The sequence below is a fragment of the Schistocerca nitens genome, chromosome 2 (assembly GCF_023898315.1).
Source record: "Schistocerca nitens isolate TAMUIC-IGC-003100 chromosome 2, iqSchNite1.1, whole genome shotgun sequence".
Taxonomy (NCBI): domain Eukaryota; kingdom Metazoa; phylum Arthropoda; class Insecta; order Orthoptera; family Acrididae; genus Schistocerca; species Schistocerca nitens.
The window spans coordinates 123,219,830-123,241,601 of NC_064615.1; the positions used below are offsets into that span (position 1 = coordinate 123,219,830).

The 21,772-nt window shown below is 41.8% G+C and overlaps 1 protein-coding gene across 6 annotated transcripts in view; it reads left to right on the forward strand.

Annotated features, from left to right (window-relative positions):
- LOC126235813 (pumilio homolog 2) overlaps nt 1-21,772 on the forward strand; it is a 633,911-nt gene that overhangs the window by 264,333 nt on the left and 347,806 nt on the right. For all 6 annotated transcript variants that reach the window (XM_049944654.1, XM_049944657.1, XM_049944656.1 and 3 more), the window contains one exon: nt 12,717-12,831. In XM_049944654.1, the coding sequence (XP_049800611.1) occupies nt 12,717-12,831 (115 nt within the window). The remainder of the gene's footprint in view (nt 1-12,716; nt 12,832-21,772) is intronic.

The window sequence follows — 21,772 nt, forward strand, 5'->3', positions numbered from 1 at the left end:
GCCCATAGACATCCAAAGTCAGATATAGGAGGAAGAAGGAACGAGAGAATGCGTTGCAAGTTCTGGGTTGACTGAAACTGATGTTTGTTTGCAGCGTATGTGATGTACACTAAACTGCTTTTGCGCTTCCTGCACCGCTGACAGTTTCGTCAATGACCCAAGTTTTCTGCGCCTCTTCCGGTTGTGGTACGCAGGCAGATAATTATGGAATAATAAATTTAGTTTAGTGTTGAACACATGTGAATGATTTAGGCATTATTGACAGGGTGACGTTAGGCTTTTTTTTTTTTTTTTTTTTTTTTTTTTTTTTTTTTTTTTTTTTTTTAATAACGCTGTATTTAGCTTTGGCTTCGCTGCATAGTTAGAAGGTATACCATTCCCTCTGTTATGTAGTAAATACATATTGTTTCTTTAGGGGCGGAGATTTTCTGCCGAGTATCTATTGCTGAGTTAAGTTGGAAGGAAATTGTAAACAATTTTCCATATCGCGTGAACTTTTCTGCTTGTTATTTGGGATATTTTTTAATTATGCTCTTTTGTTTCGCACGGTCTATGTTTCAGTTGCGCGTTCTTGCATTTTCATTCTGCGTATGTACACTTAGAAACAGCTGTTTGAGAATTTGTGCGATTTTATTTACATTACGTGATGGCATGCAATTTCATTTAACGTTCGACTCCATATTAACTCTTCTGTGCGACTGCGAAGGCAGTCGATGGGTTACAATAACCCTCATTGATCACAGTGGACATCGTCAACCGTTTATGTAGCTTAAGGGTGGCCCATGTTTTTTAAACGAAAGTTGCGAAGACATGGATAGCACTGGAGGTCAGCGCGAGCCTTCCGCAATCTGCTTGAGCTGTGGCCAAGTGTTCGCCACTCAGAACTTCCTTTTCGGCGAGACGCTCATTAACGTTGGTTGGCCGCGGAACAAGCCTGCGCGATAGTACCGCATGCTCTGCAACCCACACACTGGGGAGGAATTAGAAATCAAGCGATTTTAAGGGAGGATCTGTGCTGTATGATAAGTTGCAGGCGGCGTCAGTGATGATTCGAAGAGATTCACACGTCTACCTATGGCGCATTGCTCATCATTTTTCGTGCAGTGATAATGCCTTGGGCTTTCAGTAGTTTTCTTAAATTTCATTACGTTAATGCTAGTGTGACACAGTGTTACATACTTATCCAGTGTTGTAGTGCTGACAGCAGCTATGTGGCTTTCGATGGTGTGTGTAAATGTCCTTGGTTTTCCGTCATTCTTACTACGTTCGTGTCTGTGATTAGTGGTTATAGATAATATTATGCGTGTGCCTTCGGTTGGGCGGCGTGGTCCGCGCTTCTTTAAAGTGCTCTGCCCTGTATGTCATGTGTCGAGTGTCCAGGGTGATAAAGCTGAGAATGGAAAGGAGGCTTTTCCCCTGGCTGGTAATCTGAGAAGATTTCACCAATAAAATTCGACGAGAAAGCCTCCGTTCCCAGAATTTGACATAATTACAACTCAACTGATTCACTGTCGGTATATGCACTGTGTAGAAGCCACAGGGGAATGAATAACAGGGACACAGGCGAAAAGGCCATACTCCGAATAGCAGGTTGATCAGTGTTCATTGAAATTTCTCGGTGCGTCACTTAGTTTTTATAGCAAATAGAGAAATTGACTTTGCAGCACTTACCATTGCAGAGTGAAAAAAATATATGTAGCAAGAGACATCGATGTAATATTTCAAGTACAACGGCATTGTGTTTGTTTTCTACAACTACATATTATGCTGTTTGTGATTTATTGTGATGAAAATATTCTTACCGCTTCTCTACCAATCATTTCTTAATTTGAAAAAGCCATGTAACAGTGTTTAGAAGTCCAGGGCCGCTGTTTGGTTAGGTGTATCAAGTCAGTTCATAGGTCGGAGGCATGGATATATCCCTCCCCCTGCCCTCCCTTAATGTAGCCCGGTTGAAGTTTCTTCTGAAGACACGAACAGTAATATTTATTGAATTGTAACAGAATTCCACCACACTATGTTGGAATGGCAGCCATTTCGAAAGCTGCAGTAGATAATCCTAGGAAACTTTTTGCAAAGTTTATGCAAATATCGTTATGTAACTGTGGACGAAACATGGGTCATAAGGACCGTTTCCACGTTCAGGTTTGTCTGAACAATGTTCGCACCGCTCCACTGTACATTGGTCGGCAGTAACAGTTCACATTATGCACCTTCTAACCACAGTGTAGCTTTCGAGGAGTCCAGAATCAGTAGTCGGAGCGTGTAGAGTATTTTCTGGCCATGACAAAATTAAGTAAATTTGCTTATGAGATAATTGTCTAGTGCTATTATTTCTGAAGTTATAAAAAGAAAAATATCAATGTGGGGGGAAAATCGACAAAAGGTTGGCTTCTGAAACGTGTAACATTTTCACAGGTCAATCTTTCGAAGGAGCTTAAAATTGAAAAATAGGATTTAACTGCCTAAGAATGGGCAAAGAGATTTTTTTATTGCTTTATGCTAATCCGTATATAAGGAGAAATGTCACTAACGAGAAAATCCGTAAGTATTTATGAAAGACATGAAGTAACACGGAGGTTTTTTGCAACTGACAGAAGCTATACTAATGCGAAATTTTCTGCTACGATATCATGACCGTTGAGCGACATCGTTACGGAAGCGTGTCGTGCCACAATAAAGTACTAAGACACGAATTCCTAAAGGTGACAATTGGAGTTTATTGTTATATTTCTTAGGCTATGCTTTATACATCCTTTCAATATAGATATGCTTTTTTACTCTTGTCTAACGAAGTATTCATTTATACAAGATATACGATTTTTGTTCATCATTAAAAAGCAGAATTGACGAATGTGACGTTGTGCCAATCTCGTTAATAAGAGCTGCTTTCGTTTCAATCCAAACTTTAAAAAACTTAGTAACTGAACAGTTGTTTTCAGATTCCAAAACCGCAAATTCTTCGTAACTTATTTGACACCTCCAGTATACTCGGTACCAGCTGCACCAGTAGCATCTTCTTCCATTTCAGTTTGTTTAATAGTCACTGCCGACAGTGCTTCTTTCATCGGCCTCTTTGCTGACTTCCTGATAGACACACACTTCAAAATGGTTCAAATGGCTCTGAGCACTATGCGACTTAACTTCTGAGGTCATCAGTCGCCTAGAACTTAGAACTAATTAAACCTAACTAACCTAAGGACATCACACACATCCATGCCCGTGGCAGGATTCGAACCTGCGACCGTAGTGGTCACGCGGTTCCAGACTGAAGCGCCTTTAACCGCACGGCCACACCGGCCGGCCGACACACACTTCGACGTCGATGAAATGCTATTGAACGAGGAAGATGATGGTGGTGTAGGAATACCTTCAAATATACTACAGTCTCCCGAGTCTAATTTCAACATATCCATTTCATCCTCATTTGTGTTTACATTCTGTGGAGACAGGTCGTCTTGTGGGTCCTGCAAAAAGAGAAGTAATTAGAGTGTAGGCATACTCTTAAATAAAGTAATATAAAGTGAAATTAAAGAACAGTAAAACAAAATAGTTGCAAAACTACTTTAAAATCTTGTTGTGGATTTCAGGCTAGTTTTCACTGAAGACGTTTCTGTTTTATTTTTAGTTTCCAAAGCCCGAAGCCGACAGGGGGCAAATTGCAAAGGAATTCGAAGTAAGATGGAAATTCCCACTTGCACTAGGTGCCGTCGGTGGAGAGCATGTACGGGGCCACTTATCCAGCAAATATTGGATCATTATATTTTAAGTACAAAGATTATCAGAGTTTAGTTTTAGCGAGTGTAGTTAATGTCAGCTATGAATTTATTCTGGTTAGTTTTGGAGTCAACGGCTGCGTTTCTGACGGTGGTGTCCTTGAATATCTGAGTATAACGGAAGGCTGAAGGATAATACGCTCAACATTCCGAACCGTAAAACATGTAGGGATCTATTGTTTGTTTCCATTGAGGACGAAGTATTTCACGCAGTTAGAAGAATTTGGCGGAGGATATTCGCCATCACTACATCTTGTCAAGGGCTCGAAGAGTTTTGGAAATTTGGAATTTTATTCGGCAGATTCAGAATTTTCAATACTTCGATTGAAACAACAAACCATAATGGCATTTTGTATATTGCATACTTTCTTGTTACTTAAATGTGCTTCTGCACACATTACTCTCTCAGATCTGGAAGTTTCTGTTACCGAGGAAAAGTCTATAACAGGGATAAGAATAACGTACAGTAAGAAGTACTGTATTCTTCAGAACGCTTTGACTGCTGAACTTCCTTTAAATCCCTTCTGTATGCGCCACGGAGGTTGTTAATTTTGCTTTCAACCCTTTCATGCTTCGCGTTAGGCTAGATTTAGACAAACAGAAGCTAAGCGATGTCAAAGTTAGCGTAAGGAGGGCTATGCGAGAAGCGTTCAGTGAATTCGAAAGTAAAATTCTATGTACAGACTTGACAGAAAATCCTAGGAAGTTCTGGTCTTACGTTAAATCAGTAAGTGGCTCGAAACAGCATATCCAGACACTCCGGGATGATGATGGCATTGAAACAGAGGATGACACGCGTAAAGCTGAAATACTAAACACCTTTTTCCAAAGCTGTTTCACAGAGGAAGACCGCACTGCAGTTCCTTCTCTAAATCCTCGCACAAACGAAAAAATGGCTGACATCGAAATAAGTGTCCAAGGAATAGAAAAGCAACTGGAATCACTCAACAGAGGAAAGTCCACTGGACCTGACGGGATACCAATTCGATTCTACACAGAGTACGCGAAAGAACTTGCCCCCCTTCTAACAGCCGTGTACCGCAAGTCTCTAGAGGAACGGAGGGTTCCAAATGATTGGAAAAGAGCACAGGTAGTCCCAGTCTTCAAGAAGGGTCGTCGAGCAGATGCGCAAAACTATAGACCTATATCTCTGACGTCGATCTGTTGTAGAATTTTAGAACATGTTTTTTGCTCGAGTATCATGTCGTTTTTGGAAACCCAGAATCTACTATGTAGGAATCAACATGGATTCCGGAAACAGCGATCGTGTGAGACCCAACTCGCGTTATTTGTTCATGAGACCCAGAAAATATTAGATACAGGCTCCCAGGTAGATGCTATTTTTCTTGACTTCCGGAAGGCGTTCGATACAGTTCCGCACTGTCGCCTGATAAACAAAGTAAGAGCCTACGGAATATCAGACCAGCTGTGTGGCTGGATTGAAGATTTTTTAGCAAACAGAACACAGCATGTTGTTATCAATGGAGAGACGTCTACAGACGTTAAGGTAACCTCTGGCGTGCCACAGGGGAGTGTTGTGGGACCATTGCTTTTCACAATATATATAAATGACCTAGTAGATAGTGTCGGAAGTTCCATGCGGCTTTTCGCGGATGATGCTGTAGTATACAGAGAAGTTGCAGCATTAGAAAATTGTAGCGAAATGCAGGAAGATCTGCAGCGGATAGGCACTTGGTGCAGGGAGTGGCAACTGTCCCTTAACATAGACAAATGTAATGTATTGTGAGTACATAGAAAGAAGGATCCTTTATTGTATGATTATATGATAGCGGAACAAACACTGGTAGCAGTTACTTCTGTAAAATATCTGGGAGTATGTGTGCGGAACGATTTGAAGTGGAATGATCATATAAAATTAATTGTTGGTAAGGCGGGTACCAGGTTGAGATTCATTGGGAGAGTGCTTAGAAAATGTAGTCCATCAACAAAGGAGGTGGCTTACAAAACACTCGTTCGACCTATACTTAAGTATTGCTCATCAGTGTGGGATCCGTACCAGATCGGGTTGACGGAGGAGATAGAGAAGATCCAAAGAAGAGCGGCGCGTTTCGTCACAGAGTTATTTGGTAACCGTGATAGCGTTACGGAGATGTTTAATAAACTCAAGTGGCAGACTCTGCAAGAGAGGCGCTCTGCATCGCGGTGTAGCTTGCTCGCCAGGTTTCGAGAGGATGCTTTCCTGGATGAGGTATCGAGTATATTGCTTCCCCCTACTTATACCTCCCGAGGAGATCACGAATGTAAAATTAGAGAGATTAGAGCGCGCACGGAGGCTTTCAGACAGTCGTTCTTCCCGCGAACCATACGCGACTGGAACAGGAAAGGGAGGTAATGACAGTGGCACGTAAAGTGCCCTCCGCCACACACCGTTGGGTGGCTTGCGGAGTATGAATGTAGATGTAGATGTATTAAAGTTAGGGAACTAGTTTGTCGTGCTCCTTATTTTTTTATTACAATCCACTATATCATTTGCTCTTAATTTTGGTTTACACGGTTCTATGAATTCAGTCGTAAATTCACGTACGCAACTATCCTTTGGAGAATTACTGATAGCTATGCTTGGAGAGAGAACCGCAGCAGAAGACGACTGTGCATTCTGTCTGCAGCGTGCTCCTCGTAGTATTTGCATGTGCAGACTTGCACACGGACGTGTGTGAACATGGCCCGCGTCAATTGAAGCGTCGCCCGACTGCGCGCGTACCGAAAACACAAATATTTCAGTCGACGATTCATTAATAAACAACAATTTGTCTGACAAACACTGTCGGTACAGACGTAGTCAGTTATTGTAATGGGCTGAGGAAGACGAAAGCCGCTGAAAAACGCGTGGGGTCTGGTTGACTTTCTTTTTTCCTCAGGATCTTTGCAGAATTCAGTATTTGGGAAAGGTCACCCATTGAGCATTGTTATTGGGGTATCCATTTCGTAATGAATTAAATAAATAACGAAGATTAGCGCGTCAAAAAGATCATGCAGCAGAAGCGCCCCGATGACGTAAGCAAAGCATCCAGGTTTTAAAGATCTTCCGTTACACATCCTGTTTCTTAGATTTCGCATTGTGTTACAAAGAAAAAAAAATGGGTTGAGCATTTTTCATCGAAGATACTATGCTTTAGACATGTACAGTACGCCGTAGAACCAAAATCAGTGTAATGGGTGAATTATGAAATAGCAGAATCAAATGTATTGATTCCAGTGGAGTTAATGTTTTCGGTGGGAGGAGGATTACATCTCTGAACTTTTCTGTTTGCCCTAATACTCAGGACTCCCACAAGTATCAAAATGTGTGTGCTCGTGGCCTCTAGGTAAATTCTAATCGATGCCGACCTAGCCGTTCAGCGCGTTAATCTATATCCACCCATCCATCAACTCACGAAATTCCTAGCATGTAATAAATTCCTTTGTTGAAGTTTCTCAAGTGAACTTTTTACGACCTTACGTAAATAAAAAAATAAAAAATAAGAGCTGCTTAGTGAACTTGCGCATCAAAACAGTTTGCCATTACTTCAGTTGTAAGTTTCCGTGTTTGCCTTTAGGGGCTTCATGGTGCAGCTAGCTCGATCGCTGATTTGTTACGTAGTGTGCGTCGAGTCGAGATGGCGTTAACACAATAACAGTAATAAAAGGCGTTCCACAGGTGCAGTTCAGTCAAAACTACCCGGTGTGATCCTCGTAGCGCATACGGTACTGCCGTGGTAAGGAGGCGTACGGATCCCTCGTCGCAATATTGGCCTCAAAGTTCGCCCGATATTAGTGTTTTGAACACATGTGAACGATAATTGAAACTTTTTGAACCTAAACCAAATTGTAAAAAGTACCCCATGTTTGAATATACATGTATATAAAAGATATACCCTTGTAAACTCGGACTTTTCTTTTGTAAATAAAAGCTTCAGTGTACTACTTGTACATTAAAATCAAGCCCAAGGATTGATTGGCATTGGATGTTCATTTTGAAAGACCCTGTGTAACAGGTAAACAGTAGCGAACTGGCTCAGGCATTGTAACGGGGAAAAAAGTAGTTTGCTGAGTAACTGTCACTGACGGGCTAACAGAAGAGAGAAGAAGCAAAGGTAGAAGATAGGGAATGCTGACAGCAGATGGAATATCGTACCAGGAACTAAAGGTGACGTTGAAGAGAGTGATAGTCATGGAGGACGAAATTCTGGTGAAACCCATCTCCTGACACATTTGAATTTGATGTGGGTTCTGTGTATAAAAATGGAAACATAATAGGTACCACAGTTCTGTTACTGCGCCATTTTATTTAATGAATGCATTCCGCAACAAAGGAAATGACGTATTTGTCGGTTTTCATGTTTCACATTTTCATAAATATTAAATTTTTATGTATATTATGATTACATACGCTTTATATGATTTTTGTCCTTAATGTTCGGTATTTTTGCAGCTGCTGTAAGCACAAATTATTGTATACAGCTTTGAAAACATACTATTGGAGAACGGGTTCTTCAGCTTCGGTGGACAGCAGTAAGTGAAATGAGAGCAAATAGATAAACTTTCTGCCTTCGAAATTCATTATGTTCAATATTGCGCTGAACTTTTCGCTTGTCACGCGTCGTAGTTAAAAGTATATCCCGTTGTAGTGATTTGTATTACGTAAAATAACACTTGAAAGAGTTTTGTATAGCAAACTGGTATAGTGTTAAGATTCCAGAAGTGTTGGCTATTGAGTGTTCAAGATAAGTGTATGTGACATACCCTGTCCGTGCTGGGCGTACCTAGTGACGCCACAACTTTGCGCGTTGTTTCTGCGCTGTTGACCGCCACTGGAAAATTAACACCGAATGTAATTGTCAGGGATGTTAGGCAAATCTTGCCTTCGTATACTCCACCGTACATTTCTCTCCACTGTCCTTATGTTCTCAAGCTGTCGGGTAACATAATTTTGGATCTTAATATGCGCGAGGTATAATTTTCTTCCAGTTCAAAGAACATAAACGTAGAAGGGCTGCTACAGCTCTGGCCTCTTTCATGTATAACTTTGTGATCTCGGTCATTAAAAACAAGTAATCGCTTTGCGGGTGCCTTATGAATATACACGTTGACGTTTGGGCGTTAATTCAGCAAATTATATATGTTCTTTGCAGACTGTATGTGCAGCAGATATATTTCATGTGAACGTGCAAATGAAAAGTGTTGGTGAAGCAGAATACTTTTTCAATGGGTAGAACGTAGTCGTTCAACAAGCACACAGAATTTCTACACGTATCAGTGTTCTACATATAGAAATATGGCGGATATTACGTATATATTAATTGCACACTGTAATGTGGCCATTTATGATATGTGTAAATCGGCGGACTTCCGGCTGCCACGGAATGTTTACACTCGTTGTCAGCCTCACGTACTAACAATATAGTGTGTCATAATAATAAGTAGGCAGTGCAAAAACAGTGTAGATTCGTGTGCAGTGTCCTGCGTAATGGCGGTGGTCGAAAGGAAGAGGTTACGAAGAAAACACAATAGACGAAATGGCTATGTGGAATAAGATAGTGCTGCCTACATACACGCCAAGGTAACCCCAGATGTGATTGAGACCTCTCTTCGTATATCAACATTTCATTAAATTTACGTTCTTAGATTCCATTTATTTCGTGTCAGTGAAATTAACTTCATTGGTATATATTCCATGTGGCAGAATGAGCCGCAGTGCTTTGTTACATCCGTGAGTCTGGTCGCCCTAATCCGTAGTGGAGAACCATTTAAAATTGCTAGTAAGGAACATGAGGAAACACGTATGACGGTGAAAGTTAGGGTCAGACCTAGAGTCGTAGTCAGCTAACCTAATGGGTAAGGCTACCGCTCACGGTAAACAGAAAATCCAAGCTCTAGCTCCTGGCAGGTAGAAGTTGTTTCAGTTACCACAACCTATTCATATTTTGCAATATGTCGTAATTTTGCTGATTTTACACCCTCCCCCTTAAGTACAATTTTTTCCAGCGTTACAAACATCAGAAAGTTTCAGTGTTAATATCATCTTCATTATGCTTTTGCGTAGTAAGTGCCTTATGATTATGCACTTAAAAAAAAAAGTTTTCGACTGCAGCGTTCACGTCTTTTAGTAATGCTCTTGCAACTTCCAATTCTAAGTAGTAAAAGTCGCCATAAATAGACCATTACCTGCGGGTTAAGGAGGGCGACAGATGTACCTGAACGACAGCTTTTCCCTTTGTACTGTAATCGACTAAGAATACCTTGATCTCCCCCCCCCCCACACACACACACACAATAATAATAATAATAATAATAATAATGTGCGCTTGATTCTTAAAATCAGATAACCCTTGCAATTTAACCAATAAAGTTCTTAGAAAATGCGTGTGTTACGCGAATGTAGCCTAGCATACAGCTGTGTTCTAAATTTATCGTTATTATCAGGTGAAATAACTTTGTCGGGTCTGAGTGCTATATATAATCGGTTGAAGAAAAGGTACAATTCTAATCAACCGTAGCATTGTTCATTCCACCAGATGTAACTCATGTCCCAAAACCTATACTTGGGATGGTTTTTACACTACAGGTAGTGTTGATTCGTATAAAAATTTTGGAAGATGTCACCCAAAAGCGTTTCGCTACGCAGGTCTACCTGTTTGCAAACACTTGAAGTGACTTATCAGAGTAGTAATAATTCTGATCACCGTATGTGCAACGTATTATTGTGACTTACAGTTAGCATGAGCTTAGTTTGCTGTAAATTATTCCGATGCACCCTTTGTGTCATTTAACTGTAAGAATGAAATTTTCACTCTGCAGCGGAGTGTGCGCTGATATGAAACTTCCTGGCAGATTAAAACTGCGCTGGACCGAGACTCGAACTCGGGACGATTGCCTTTCGCGGGCAAGTGCTCTAGGCGAGATACTGGCAGGAGTAAAGCTGTGAGGACGGGGCGTGAGTCGTGCTTGGGTAGCTCAGATGGTAGAGCACTTGCCCGCGAAAGGCAAAAGTCCCGAGTTCGAGTCTCGGTCCGGCACACAGTTTTAATCTGCCAGGAAGTTTCAACTGTAAGAATGATTTATACATTAAAAGTGATCGAAGCCAAAGACTCAACTAAATTGAAGCACATCGGTGATGTACAACAACGTGAGTGCAATCCTCTAATTCAGCGTATGTTGAATATACCAGTGAATGGAGCACTGGGCTGATGAAACCTTTTCTAGTACAGCTTTCCAAGGAAACTAGGAGAGGACTGGGGTTTACTTCAGCAGGTTGAAAAAAAATTTAATTATCCTGGGGTGTACTAGTCCAGCCTCTCTCAAACTGCGTATTCAGTGTAACAGCAGCAGACACAAATTTTCTGTTCAATACGATTGGAATTCTCTTGAACGGAGAAAAAATGGACGTTGAAAATTAAAAAGTTTAGAAGAATATGCAACATTCCTGTGACTTGCTGCTGACGAACACTTTGTGCTGTGATTTAACCGTCATTGCTCCCTTCTTTAGGTACCTTTTATACATCTCAGCGTCAGCGGCAAAAACGCCATTCCCGAAGCAAAATGCCAAGGACGAAAGGCAGCGCGGAAAGACCTGGGTAGGCGGAGTTACCGCAGTCCGGCTAAATAGTTCGCTGCTGCCGGGGTCAGCTTAACCCGCGTTCCGTCGAACGAGCGAATGAGATATACTGTAGTTTGTACGCTGGATAGTATATAACTCTCTAAAGAATGTGAATTCTTGTGTGGCCACCGTACACTCAGGGTATACGACCGAAATGCGTGTAGATGATCATTAGGTTGTTTCTTCATGTAAGGCGGGTTTTTGTGTAATGAAAAATTGTACACTGCAGACGCAACCAATATAAATCGTTTCTCTGGCTAGTCCAAACTATAATGCCATCGATCAGTTATCTGTCCTTTTTTGTTGATTTTATTTTACTTGTGCCAAAGCGGTCGACCCTATGCAACTGCAGTTCAGCATATTGCTCCGTAAAAATTCACGTTGCACGGTGTCACTTCGGTACTTCCCGCTATTACATCTATTTTGACAGCTGATAGCAATTTTTTTTTCACTGGTTGCATTTCCTGCGTTAGCAGCATCGAAGAGATGTACGTCACACAATTAAATCAGGCTTGTCGCATAGGAAAGTGATTCACCTACGTTGAAACACTTGCATTCTTCATAAGTTGAAGGTCCATAGAGATCGGGCATTTCTAAAGGACAGCACGAAAATATTCTAAAATAATCGAATGAAGAAATAATAAAGAAATGCCAGGAAAGAGCACGCTGCAAATCTTCCAGGAATAAAATATCTTCAGAAGTAGTTTCGATGAAGGTATAGTGCAAATCATTTTCTTAACGAAAATGATAGGCGTAAAAAGAGGGCACAATTACTGTATTCATTATGTAATTCTGTTAAGAGGTGATAATGGTCCATAATTTTATGTTGATAGTCAATGATTCTTACTGACTCCAGATGCGGTTAAGATAAGGCCCATTTTTAGAAGCTTCTGGTAATTTCGAAATCAATAAACGCGCATGCTTGTCCGTAAAGAGCTGAGATGCTATTGACCATTCGTAGAAAGTAATTTTTTTTTTTTTGTATCTAATTCCAAATCTTCTATCGTGCTAGCCACATCAATCACGCGGCACGAAAATACCAGTTATTGAGCTACTTGCGGGTATCAGTTTTTTCCTCGAGTAGATGTAGTGTACACATAGTGTCAACCTTACTCCAATGTAGGTTACCAACCACTACTGCCGGAGCCGTCGCGGACTTTTATATTTGCACGATATTTTTGTGGTGTAGATAGCTCTGAAATTGACAAGGTCAGTGTAATGTTTAGCTGAGAACCGTATAAAATAGTGGAGTAATTGTTATCGTGAAAGGTCAATACGCACGAAGCTTTCCGTGATTTGGGGGATACAGGATTACTGAGTAAGTGTTTACTTTTCTGTTTCAGATAGCGCCTTCGGCTAAAAAACTATGGGGAGTAGAAGAACAAAAGGACGACAGTAAAGGCATTCTGACGCTAAACGACCATCAAATGTGGCGCGACCCTACATGGAGTACTTCGGGTAAGTTCAACATGGGATTTTTTCACGATATGACTATTGCCAGTTCACGTAGTTTATGATATTAAAGTATTTCTGGCTAAACTGACCTGCCTGGTTGAGATTTTAGACAACTATGTAAAATTTGCTCCACTGATCTGTCAGTGAAGTACATTCTCCATTTTGTGATCACGTACCCTTCTCTCCAAAGAAGACCACAAAGGATCAGTAATATTGAGATCTGATCACTGTGGTGTTCAGCTCAGATGCGACAATTCATCTTCGTGCGCACGAAACCTGTCCTGGGCGATGCGAACTGCACTATACAATGGTATGGACGTGAACAGCCGGAATTGGCGCATAATCCCTGTCAGTAATGCGACTTTGCAGAGTCCATGGAATACCACGGTATGTCTGCCAAAATCATCATTGAACCCCAGCCATGTTTCACGCAAACCCGACTGGAAATTGGAAAAGTGTGAAACGAGACTCATCTGACCAAATGACATCTTCCATTGCTCCGTAGACCAGGTTTTATGGCTTCGGCACCGAGTGTTTTTGGAATACCAACTTTCTCAGCTTTTGGGGCTCTTTTCGTGGTTGTGCTGGAGAGCGTTCGCAATTGCGACATTCAATTCTGCATTTACTTTTACAGCTGTTCTCCGTTTTTTTCTTCACAATCCTCTTCAGTGATTGCGCTTCACAGTAACTTATCACACACTTGAATCTGGTGTAGCGACTTAGCAGGTGACGTTTTTCTTTCCGCTTTTCCCGTATGTGGTATATATCTTAGATTCGGTGGCTCTTGAAATACCAAACACTTCGGCTTTCTTGGTTACGGAAGCACCTACTAGACGAGCACCAAACATTTGTCCACGTTCGAATTCGCGTAACTCACACGTGCACAGAACACGGCTCTGACAACGACCGACACTAGAATCGTATACAGGACTTTCCACAGATGCCTTGCGTGGTAAGAAACAACAGCGCAAGCTGCGGGCTAGGTTGGCGTCGGCGTTTGTGTTAAAGCACACATTTCTCGCGGTGTTTCCATATTTTTGTTCAACCCCTGTTGTACGTTCTTAATTTATATATTACACAAGTACTTTGCATTATTCCAACGACCGGGTCGTTTCCATCAGGTTACTTGAGCGATGTGAACGTGGCAGTACAAAGTATCTGCGTCTTTTAAGTATTGCGCTAGAAAATTGTTCCTAATAACATCTGCAACTACGCGATTTCTTCTGCTTTCTTGTACTTCGTACATGCCAATGTTATACTATTCGTATCAGTGTCGTCAATTTGACCCTGATTATGACTTCTACTAGAATTTTTATTGTATGTAAATATGCTGATCAATATCCGAAAGGTAAGCTTAGCAATACTATTAAATCTCTTTCGCCAGTTTAGTATTTCTAGTAAATCCCGTACGCCAGTTGTGAAAGTGGACCAACTATTTTTCATACATAAGTGTTGCCTGATCGAACAATTCACGATATGTGAACAGCCTGTAATTTTGTTCGAAGAGGTTTCGAGATTGCAGCCGGTCGTCATGAACTTCCCTCCACGATATTTCAATTGGACACGTGCCAGACATCTCCAGGTGAGCCATCGAAGCCTGGCGAAGACGTTTTCGGCTCCGCCTTATTATAGCGCGCTGATGTACTGTCTCGCATGCGTCAGTCACAGTGACTGAAGGACCACACGGCCCGGCGGCAGCCTCCTCGCTGGTGGAACAGCAAGAATCAGCTGTCTTCGGCGTTGCCGCTTGCCGCAGTCTTCGGTGTGTTCTGGCGTCTTCGTCTGGAGTAAATCTCGGAGACGACGGGATTCGACCCATTATCCAGCATGTAGCCGCTGTCACGCGACGGTTATTTCAACGGATTCTTTTATAATGGAGTCCCAAAAAGAAGTTGCTGTGGCCAGAATTAATGTTTTGTCATACTCCGTTGAATGTCCATTGGAGACAATGTTCCGCAACTTCAGACTTGTGCAACGTTCTTTCACTGTGCGTGTTGTTTGTCCTATGTAGACTATACCACACTGGCAAGGTACTTTGTCAATTCCCGCCTTCCGCAATAACAAGTTATCCTCCACTGAGTCCAGCAAGTCCGAAAACTTAGATGGTAGGCGGAAAATCTCTTTCAACTGAAAATTACTATTTATCTTGCTATTTTGAAGGAAATATTTCGAACGAAGAGAAGAAAAGTTAGGGACTCTGCTGCCGTGTTCTTCTCGTAATCGAATACCGCGTTCTTGGTTTTAGCTGAGAATGCCCTGTTAATTTGTCGGGTCGAGTATCCATTGTCTGTGAAAACTGTCCTTAAATGTGCAAGCTGTGTAGGCAAACTGTCTGCATCCTGTACTGTATAGGCCCTGTGTACAAGTGTTTTAAGAACACTCATAGTTTGGGATGGTTGATGGCAACTTGAAGAATGCAGGTACAAATCACTATGAATGGGCTTACGGTAAACTGAATGTCCCAGAGAGCCATCAGTGTTCTGTCTATCCAAAACATCCAGGAATGGGAGAAAACCATCTTTCTCTAATTCCAAAGCAGTGATGTCCGACTGTAACTGTTTACCAGTTAGTGCCGAGGAATCAGCAAGAGGTACCTGTGTTGGTTGAATTCTACTTTTGCACCTACAGCAATTGCTATTCCTCTCTACGTTTTTTGAGTGGAGCTGAAGAAGCTGTATGGCACCTTCCTATGGATGCTGCCGAAGAAATAAGTAGAGGAACTTGGTGCTCTCTTTTTAATCCCCTCCTCACCCCAGTAATATAATCTCTGAAGGAAAGGGCTATACTACGAAATCTCCGAGAATATCCGGACATAGTGGTGCTGCAGGCTGATAAAGGCATCTCAACTATTATGTTACCTCATAGTTTATATTTGGAGAAGATGTATGGCCTACTTAGTTATACTATGTACATGAAGATGGATCACGACCCTACAGCCCGTGTGCAACGGAAGACGTGTACACTCCTGACTTGGGTTGGATTGTTTTGGGGGGGAAGAGACCAAACAGCGAGGTCATCGGTCTCATCGGATTAGGGAAGGAAGGGAAAGGAAGTCGGCCGTGCCCTTTCAAAGGAACCACCCCAGCATTTTCCTGGAGCGGATGAGGGAAATCACGGAAAACCTAAATCAGGATGGCTGGACGCGGATTGAACCGTTGTCCTCCCGAATGCGAGTCCTGTATGCTAACCTCTGCGACGCCTCGCTCGGTACTCTTTAAGTTCTTGATGGTCTCTGGAGGTAACGAGGAAGAATTCAAGACCACATGGCAGCGCACCACCACTACTGTATGGTTTTTCTGAAGTGCACAAAGAAGGCCTTTCTTTATTACATATATTGAGTAATATTGACACCCCCACATACGATTTAGCCAAACATCTTGCTGTCTTGCTGAGACCAATGGTTATCAAATGTCGAGATCATACACGAAACTCTGCTGATTTATCAACAGACTGGGGGTTCTCCACCTGAGTAGTTCGGATCTTCTAGTGAGTTTTGATGTACTTGCTGATTCCTGGGCACTAATTGGTAAACAGTTTCAGTCGGACATCACTGATTTGTTTCGGCACGCTCTTCCTCCACCCTGTTTTATGTTTAACACAGAATAATCTGAACAGACTGACGGCGTCGCCATGGGCAGCGCCTTGTCTCCCTTGGTGGCTAACTATTTTGTGGAGGATTTTGAGGAAAGAGCACGTGAATCAGCGGTTCTTAAACCAACTGTTTTTTTTTTGCGGTACTTGATGATACTTTCATAGCGTGGCCCCACGGAGAAGGTAAGTTAATGGAGTTTCTACATCATCTTAACTCCATTCATGAGAACATCCGATTTACTATGGAATTAGAGAAAAATGGTTGTCTCCCATACGTGGATGTTTTGTTTAGACGGAACAATGATGGCTCTCTGGGACATTCGGTTTACCGTTAAGCCCATTCACAGTGATTTGTACCTGCACTCTTCAAGTTGCCATCAACCATCCCAAACCATGAGTGTGCTTAAAAAACTCTTGTACACAAGGCCCATACAGTACAGGATGCAGTTAGTTTACCAAAAGAGCTTGCACATTTAAGGACAGTTTTCACAGACAATGCATACTCGACCCGACAAATTAACAGGGCATTCTCAGCTAAAACCAAGAACGCGGTATTGGATAAAGAGAAGAACGCGGCAGCAGAGTCCCTAGATTTTCTTCTCTTCGTTCGAAATATTTGGCTTCAAAATAGGAAGAATCCTTAGTAATTTTCAGGTGAAAGTGATTTTCCGCCAACCATCTAAGATTTACGACCTGCTGGGATCGGTTAAGGATAACTTGTTATTGCGGGAGTCGGGAATTTAGAAAGTACCTTGCCATTGTGGTATAGCCGATGTCGGACAAACAGTACGCACAGTGAAAGAACGTTGCACAGAGCATAAACGTTGCACTCTCCTTCTGAGACCTAGCAAGTTTGCAGTTCCGGAACATTGTATCTCCAACGGGCATTCAACGGAGTATGACAAAACATTAATTCTGGCCACAGCAACATCTTTTCGGGACTCCATTATAAAAGAATCCGTCGAAATACGCATCGCGTGATAGCGGCTATCTGCTGGATAATGGGTGCAATCCCGTCATCTCCGAGATTTGCTCCAGACGAAGACGCCAGAATGCTCAGATGTCTGCGGCGAGCGGCAACGCCGTAGGCAGCTGATTCTTGCAGTTCAACCAGTGAGGAGGCTGCCACTGGGCCGTGTGGTCCTTCAGTCACTGTGACTCTGACGCATGCGCGGCAATACTATCAGTGCGCTGCGTAAGGCGGAGTGGAAGACAACGTCGTAAGTCTCCGATGGCTCACCTGCAGATATCTGGCAGGTGTCCAATTGAAATATCGTGGCGTGAAGTTTACGACGACCGACTGCAGTCCCGAAATATCGTAGAACATATACTTCCCCGTGAAAACTTTGAAGTTTACAATCTGTAAATTCCCTGAAACAAGCAAACCTTTTTGGAAAAGAGAAATAAATGACCGATGTCAAAATTGGTGCTGTTTATCCAGCAACAATACGCTATGTGAAACCTTGATATTTATCTAAAAATTTTATTGCAGGCTTCTTGGAACTACAAAGTAGTATTTTTCAGAGCTGTGTGAATCTCATACACACCATTTTACACCCATCTCACGATTAAATTTTCAATATAGTTAAGAGCAAAAGTAGAATGCAACCAACATCAGTGTTGGCATGTAATATTTAGGATTTACTGTTCATTTAAAAGCAGATTTTTCTCAACGGCCGTCCGTGAAGACGTGATGTGAGAGTAGGACGAATTGAGGAAGTATAGACTATTTCTGCAACTGTGAACTCAGTTAACTGAAGTAGAGTCGCCGTGGTACGCTATACAAATCATATTCTCGCGGAACAGTAGATGACTAAGAAATATAGTAGCTTAGAAAAGCCATCAACTTTAGTACTTAAAATTTGACTAAACATAGGCAGTTAGTGCCTACGTATCAGACGATGCGTAGTAAAGAAATCGGATTTTCGCTTCTGGCGAAAAGCAGGATCCATGGAAACTTATACTAGCGGTTAAAATGTTGAGCTAACTATCTATAAATGTTCTATGAAACATAGGGAAAAAGTAGAAATTCTCACTGTTTAATGTAATAAAACCTATAGGAGATACAAAGACCGTAACGTTATATAATTGTACCGATCTAGTAGCGATATGTAACAGCCGATGAATTATACGGATTGCACCACATGAACGGAGAATGGAAAACTTGCAATCAGTTTTTAAATTATTTACGAGATTTTTTTCCAAGCGAGATTCACTGATTATGCAGATCCTCTGGTAAAATTAAATATGAAGCTCTATATAAAGACAGTAGTTGGAGGGAAAACTTAGAAATCAGTCAAGATCCGCCGAAAGCATACGAAACAGAGTGCGTGACAGTTACAGAGGTTTATGTGACGAGTGTTTCATGAATGCTACCTTTTAGTGGATAGGAGGAATGAGGACGATAGCATATCCGTTTCTCGTGACGCTCTCTGAACAGAACAGAGGGCTGCGCGCGCGAATCGATTTCCGATTGCCGTCTGTTATTAGCTATCGCGGCGCGTTTCCGTAATCTTCTTCGGTGACAGGTACCGCCGGCTCGGCTCGATATCCGTCCAGATGGGACGCGCCGGGTGCATGCCGCCAACCGCCCTCAGCACAGAGGACTCTCCACTCGTCTGTTGGCGTCGGAGCTGTTTGTCTAGCGCGTTTTGCTCTGGGGCCGGAATATGAGAGATTATTGCAGTTTGTCTCCTGCCTTTCGCCGTTTCGTTGAGAAATATGGAAGTTCTCGTTCAGTATGTGAGCGTGGAGTTTAGACTTAAAATTTAATACTGTAAGAAATGTCGTTTCCGAAGGTGAGACATGGAGTTGTTTCCTGGGGCCAATTCCGTTCTGCTTTTTTGCCACAAAGTGGAATGAATGAACTTTCGGTGACACATGTGACTGGAGTTACGTGCGCGATGCTATTGTAGAACTATTTTAACGTTCTTAGTACGTAGCGAATCGCTTAATAATTATCAGATAGAAATACAGGAAATCTCTGTGCACTTGCGCATTACCCTTGTCGGTTCGTTTTACGTAACTAATACGGTTTAATTAATTGTGAAGGACAATCGGTAGCAATGCTAGGTTGTTCCGCTGTCGACTGTAGCGATAGTCGTTGTGGAGGTGGCCTCAATACGCTAATGTTTAATACTTCCAGGGAATGAAGAAAGACACGAACAGTGGGACGATAATCGTGAGATCGACTTGTGAAAATGTAAGAATAATTCCTTTCTGTGTGACGTGCGTATTTTGTAATGTTTAACCAGTGACGTTTCGTTGTATCAGTTGGTGATTAAAGACTTGTGTTGTTGTGTACAATTTGTATGTTGCTAGCGCAAGAACAAAAGGGAAATATATCATTTTCAATACCAAACATTTGTTACGATATCTGCAGTAAACCCACATAAATTGTTAGATTCGTTTAGTAGATAAAAACACTGTAACTTATGGCTAACAAATACAATGTTCTATCATGACTGTGCCAGACTACCAATCCATACATCTCTCGGGTGGAAGAAAGTCTTCCATATAACCATCGTTGTTATTTCCTAAGGTGGCAGTAGTGCAACTGGAATCGAATGCGTGCGGCGAAGACGTAGCATAAGCAAAGTGACTGTTTATTCCAGGGTTTTCGGGTGAATTGCTTTGGCCGTAGCCGAGACAACAACCAGTTCTTCCCAACGTCAGTGGGTTTCAGGACGAGACTCGAAGGAGCCTATCACAACAAATAGATTGCTTTCTGTGTATCAAAGTAAAATTGCACGTGCTGCTTTGCAGACAGGAGTTTCATCTTGCAGCTGTTTATTTATTCAGCATTTAGTGACCTGTTAATCTCGAACTGCTGAAAGCGTTCCCTTGTATACACTTCATATCAAAAAGTACCTGACTAACTTTGCTTCATTATGTCAGACATTGTCAGGTAGTGAACAGAAGTATATAACAGCGTGGTTCAGATTCAAAGTTCAACTGAATATGCCAGACCCTTAGTAACAGGAAGTAAGACCATACCTTCAATAACAGTATAATGCCCAAGGACTTCAGTGTTGAAATTAGCTCCATGGTTAAGAAAAACTTCACGTTATTTGCAATTTTACGTGGAAAGTGCCATGTCGGTACTTGCATACCATACATGTAATCTTTCCTTTGCGCCTGATTCTTTCTTGTCTTTCCTCATTAATTTATACCTCCCACAGACTTCTTTCGGATCTCGACATCCACCTACGTTTTGTTCTTTATTGCGAAATGCATTTAATGATAGTACTGTCAGCATCGCTTTTTGCAAATTATTTGCCGAGTGTGATAGTTGTGAACAATAGAAGTTCAATTAGAGACATAACGAAACGTGAATAGGTGCTTCATGGAGTTCTTGCCCCGTCGGAATTCTGTGAAATCTCAAGCTTGGGATTCGTACAAATCTGACGCGGTAGGAACTCCGTCAAGTATTTATTAAAGAATGTTCAACGCAAAAAATTACGTTATCAATTAAGTGATCCAAAAAAGTAACACTAAAACCGTGGTCACCAATGATATGATAACTTCTGATTTAGATGTTCCAGAAATGTCTGTTTCACGAGATTGAAAGGTATGTCACGTTGGGTGAGCCTTCTCGTTCTTTAAAACATAGCACATGCGTGGCTTAATTATATTGAGAAACAACGAAGAAAGAAATGTAGCAGCATCGTATAGAAGGTGGGCTAATTAGAAGTAATGTAAACCTCTACCTAATATGAATTAGTGTCATATTTGCCATAGAAACCAGTTTTGCTCAACGTACATATCGATGTCTGTAAAATTTCGTCAGTCGAATTTTATATCATTTATCGCAGACACAGCAGCATTTCCTTGAACGTAAAAGGGAATATCGTGCCTTCGATTGCTTTAATTACTTCGGGTAGCTTGTTTACAAGAATTTTGCACGTAGCAATCCTGCTGATGTAACAAGTGCGCAGCCTAGAATACAGCCCGTTTGTTGTTGTAGATTTATAATGAGAGAAAAGTGTCCCTCATATTTCTAACTTTTTCGTACCGTCCTCGCCGTTGTTATCTGCTCGTTCGATCTGAAATGTTGGGATACATTTCCGAAGTGTTTAAGTATAAGATCGTATGCCAGCTCTTTCGAAACCAAAAAGCAGTTCCCCATTGTCCTGCTAATAATTTGAATTATTCTGCTTACAGTGAGGTGACAAATGTCATGGGATACCACCTTATACTATGTCGATCCTCCTTTCCTCGGCATAGCGCAGCAACTCTACGAGGCATATACTAAACAAGTCCTCTGCAGAAGTATTGAGCCCTGTTGCCTCTATAGCCATCCATAATTGCGAAAATGTTGCCGGTGCAGGATTTTGTGCACGAACTGATCTCT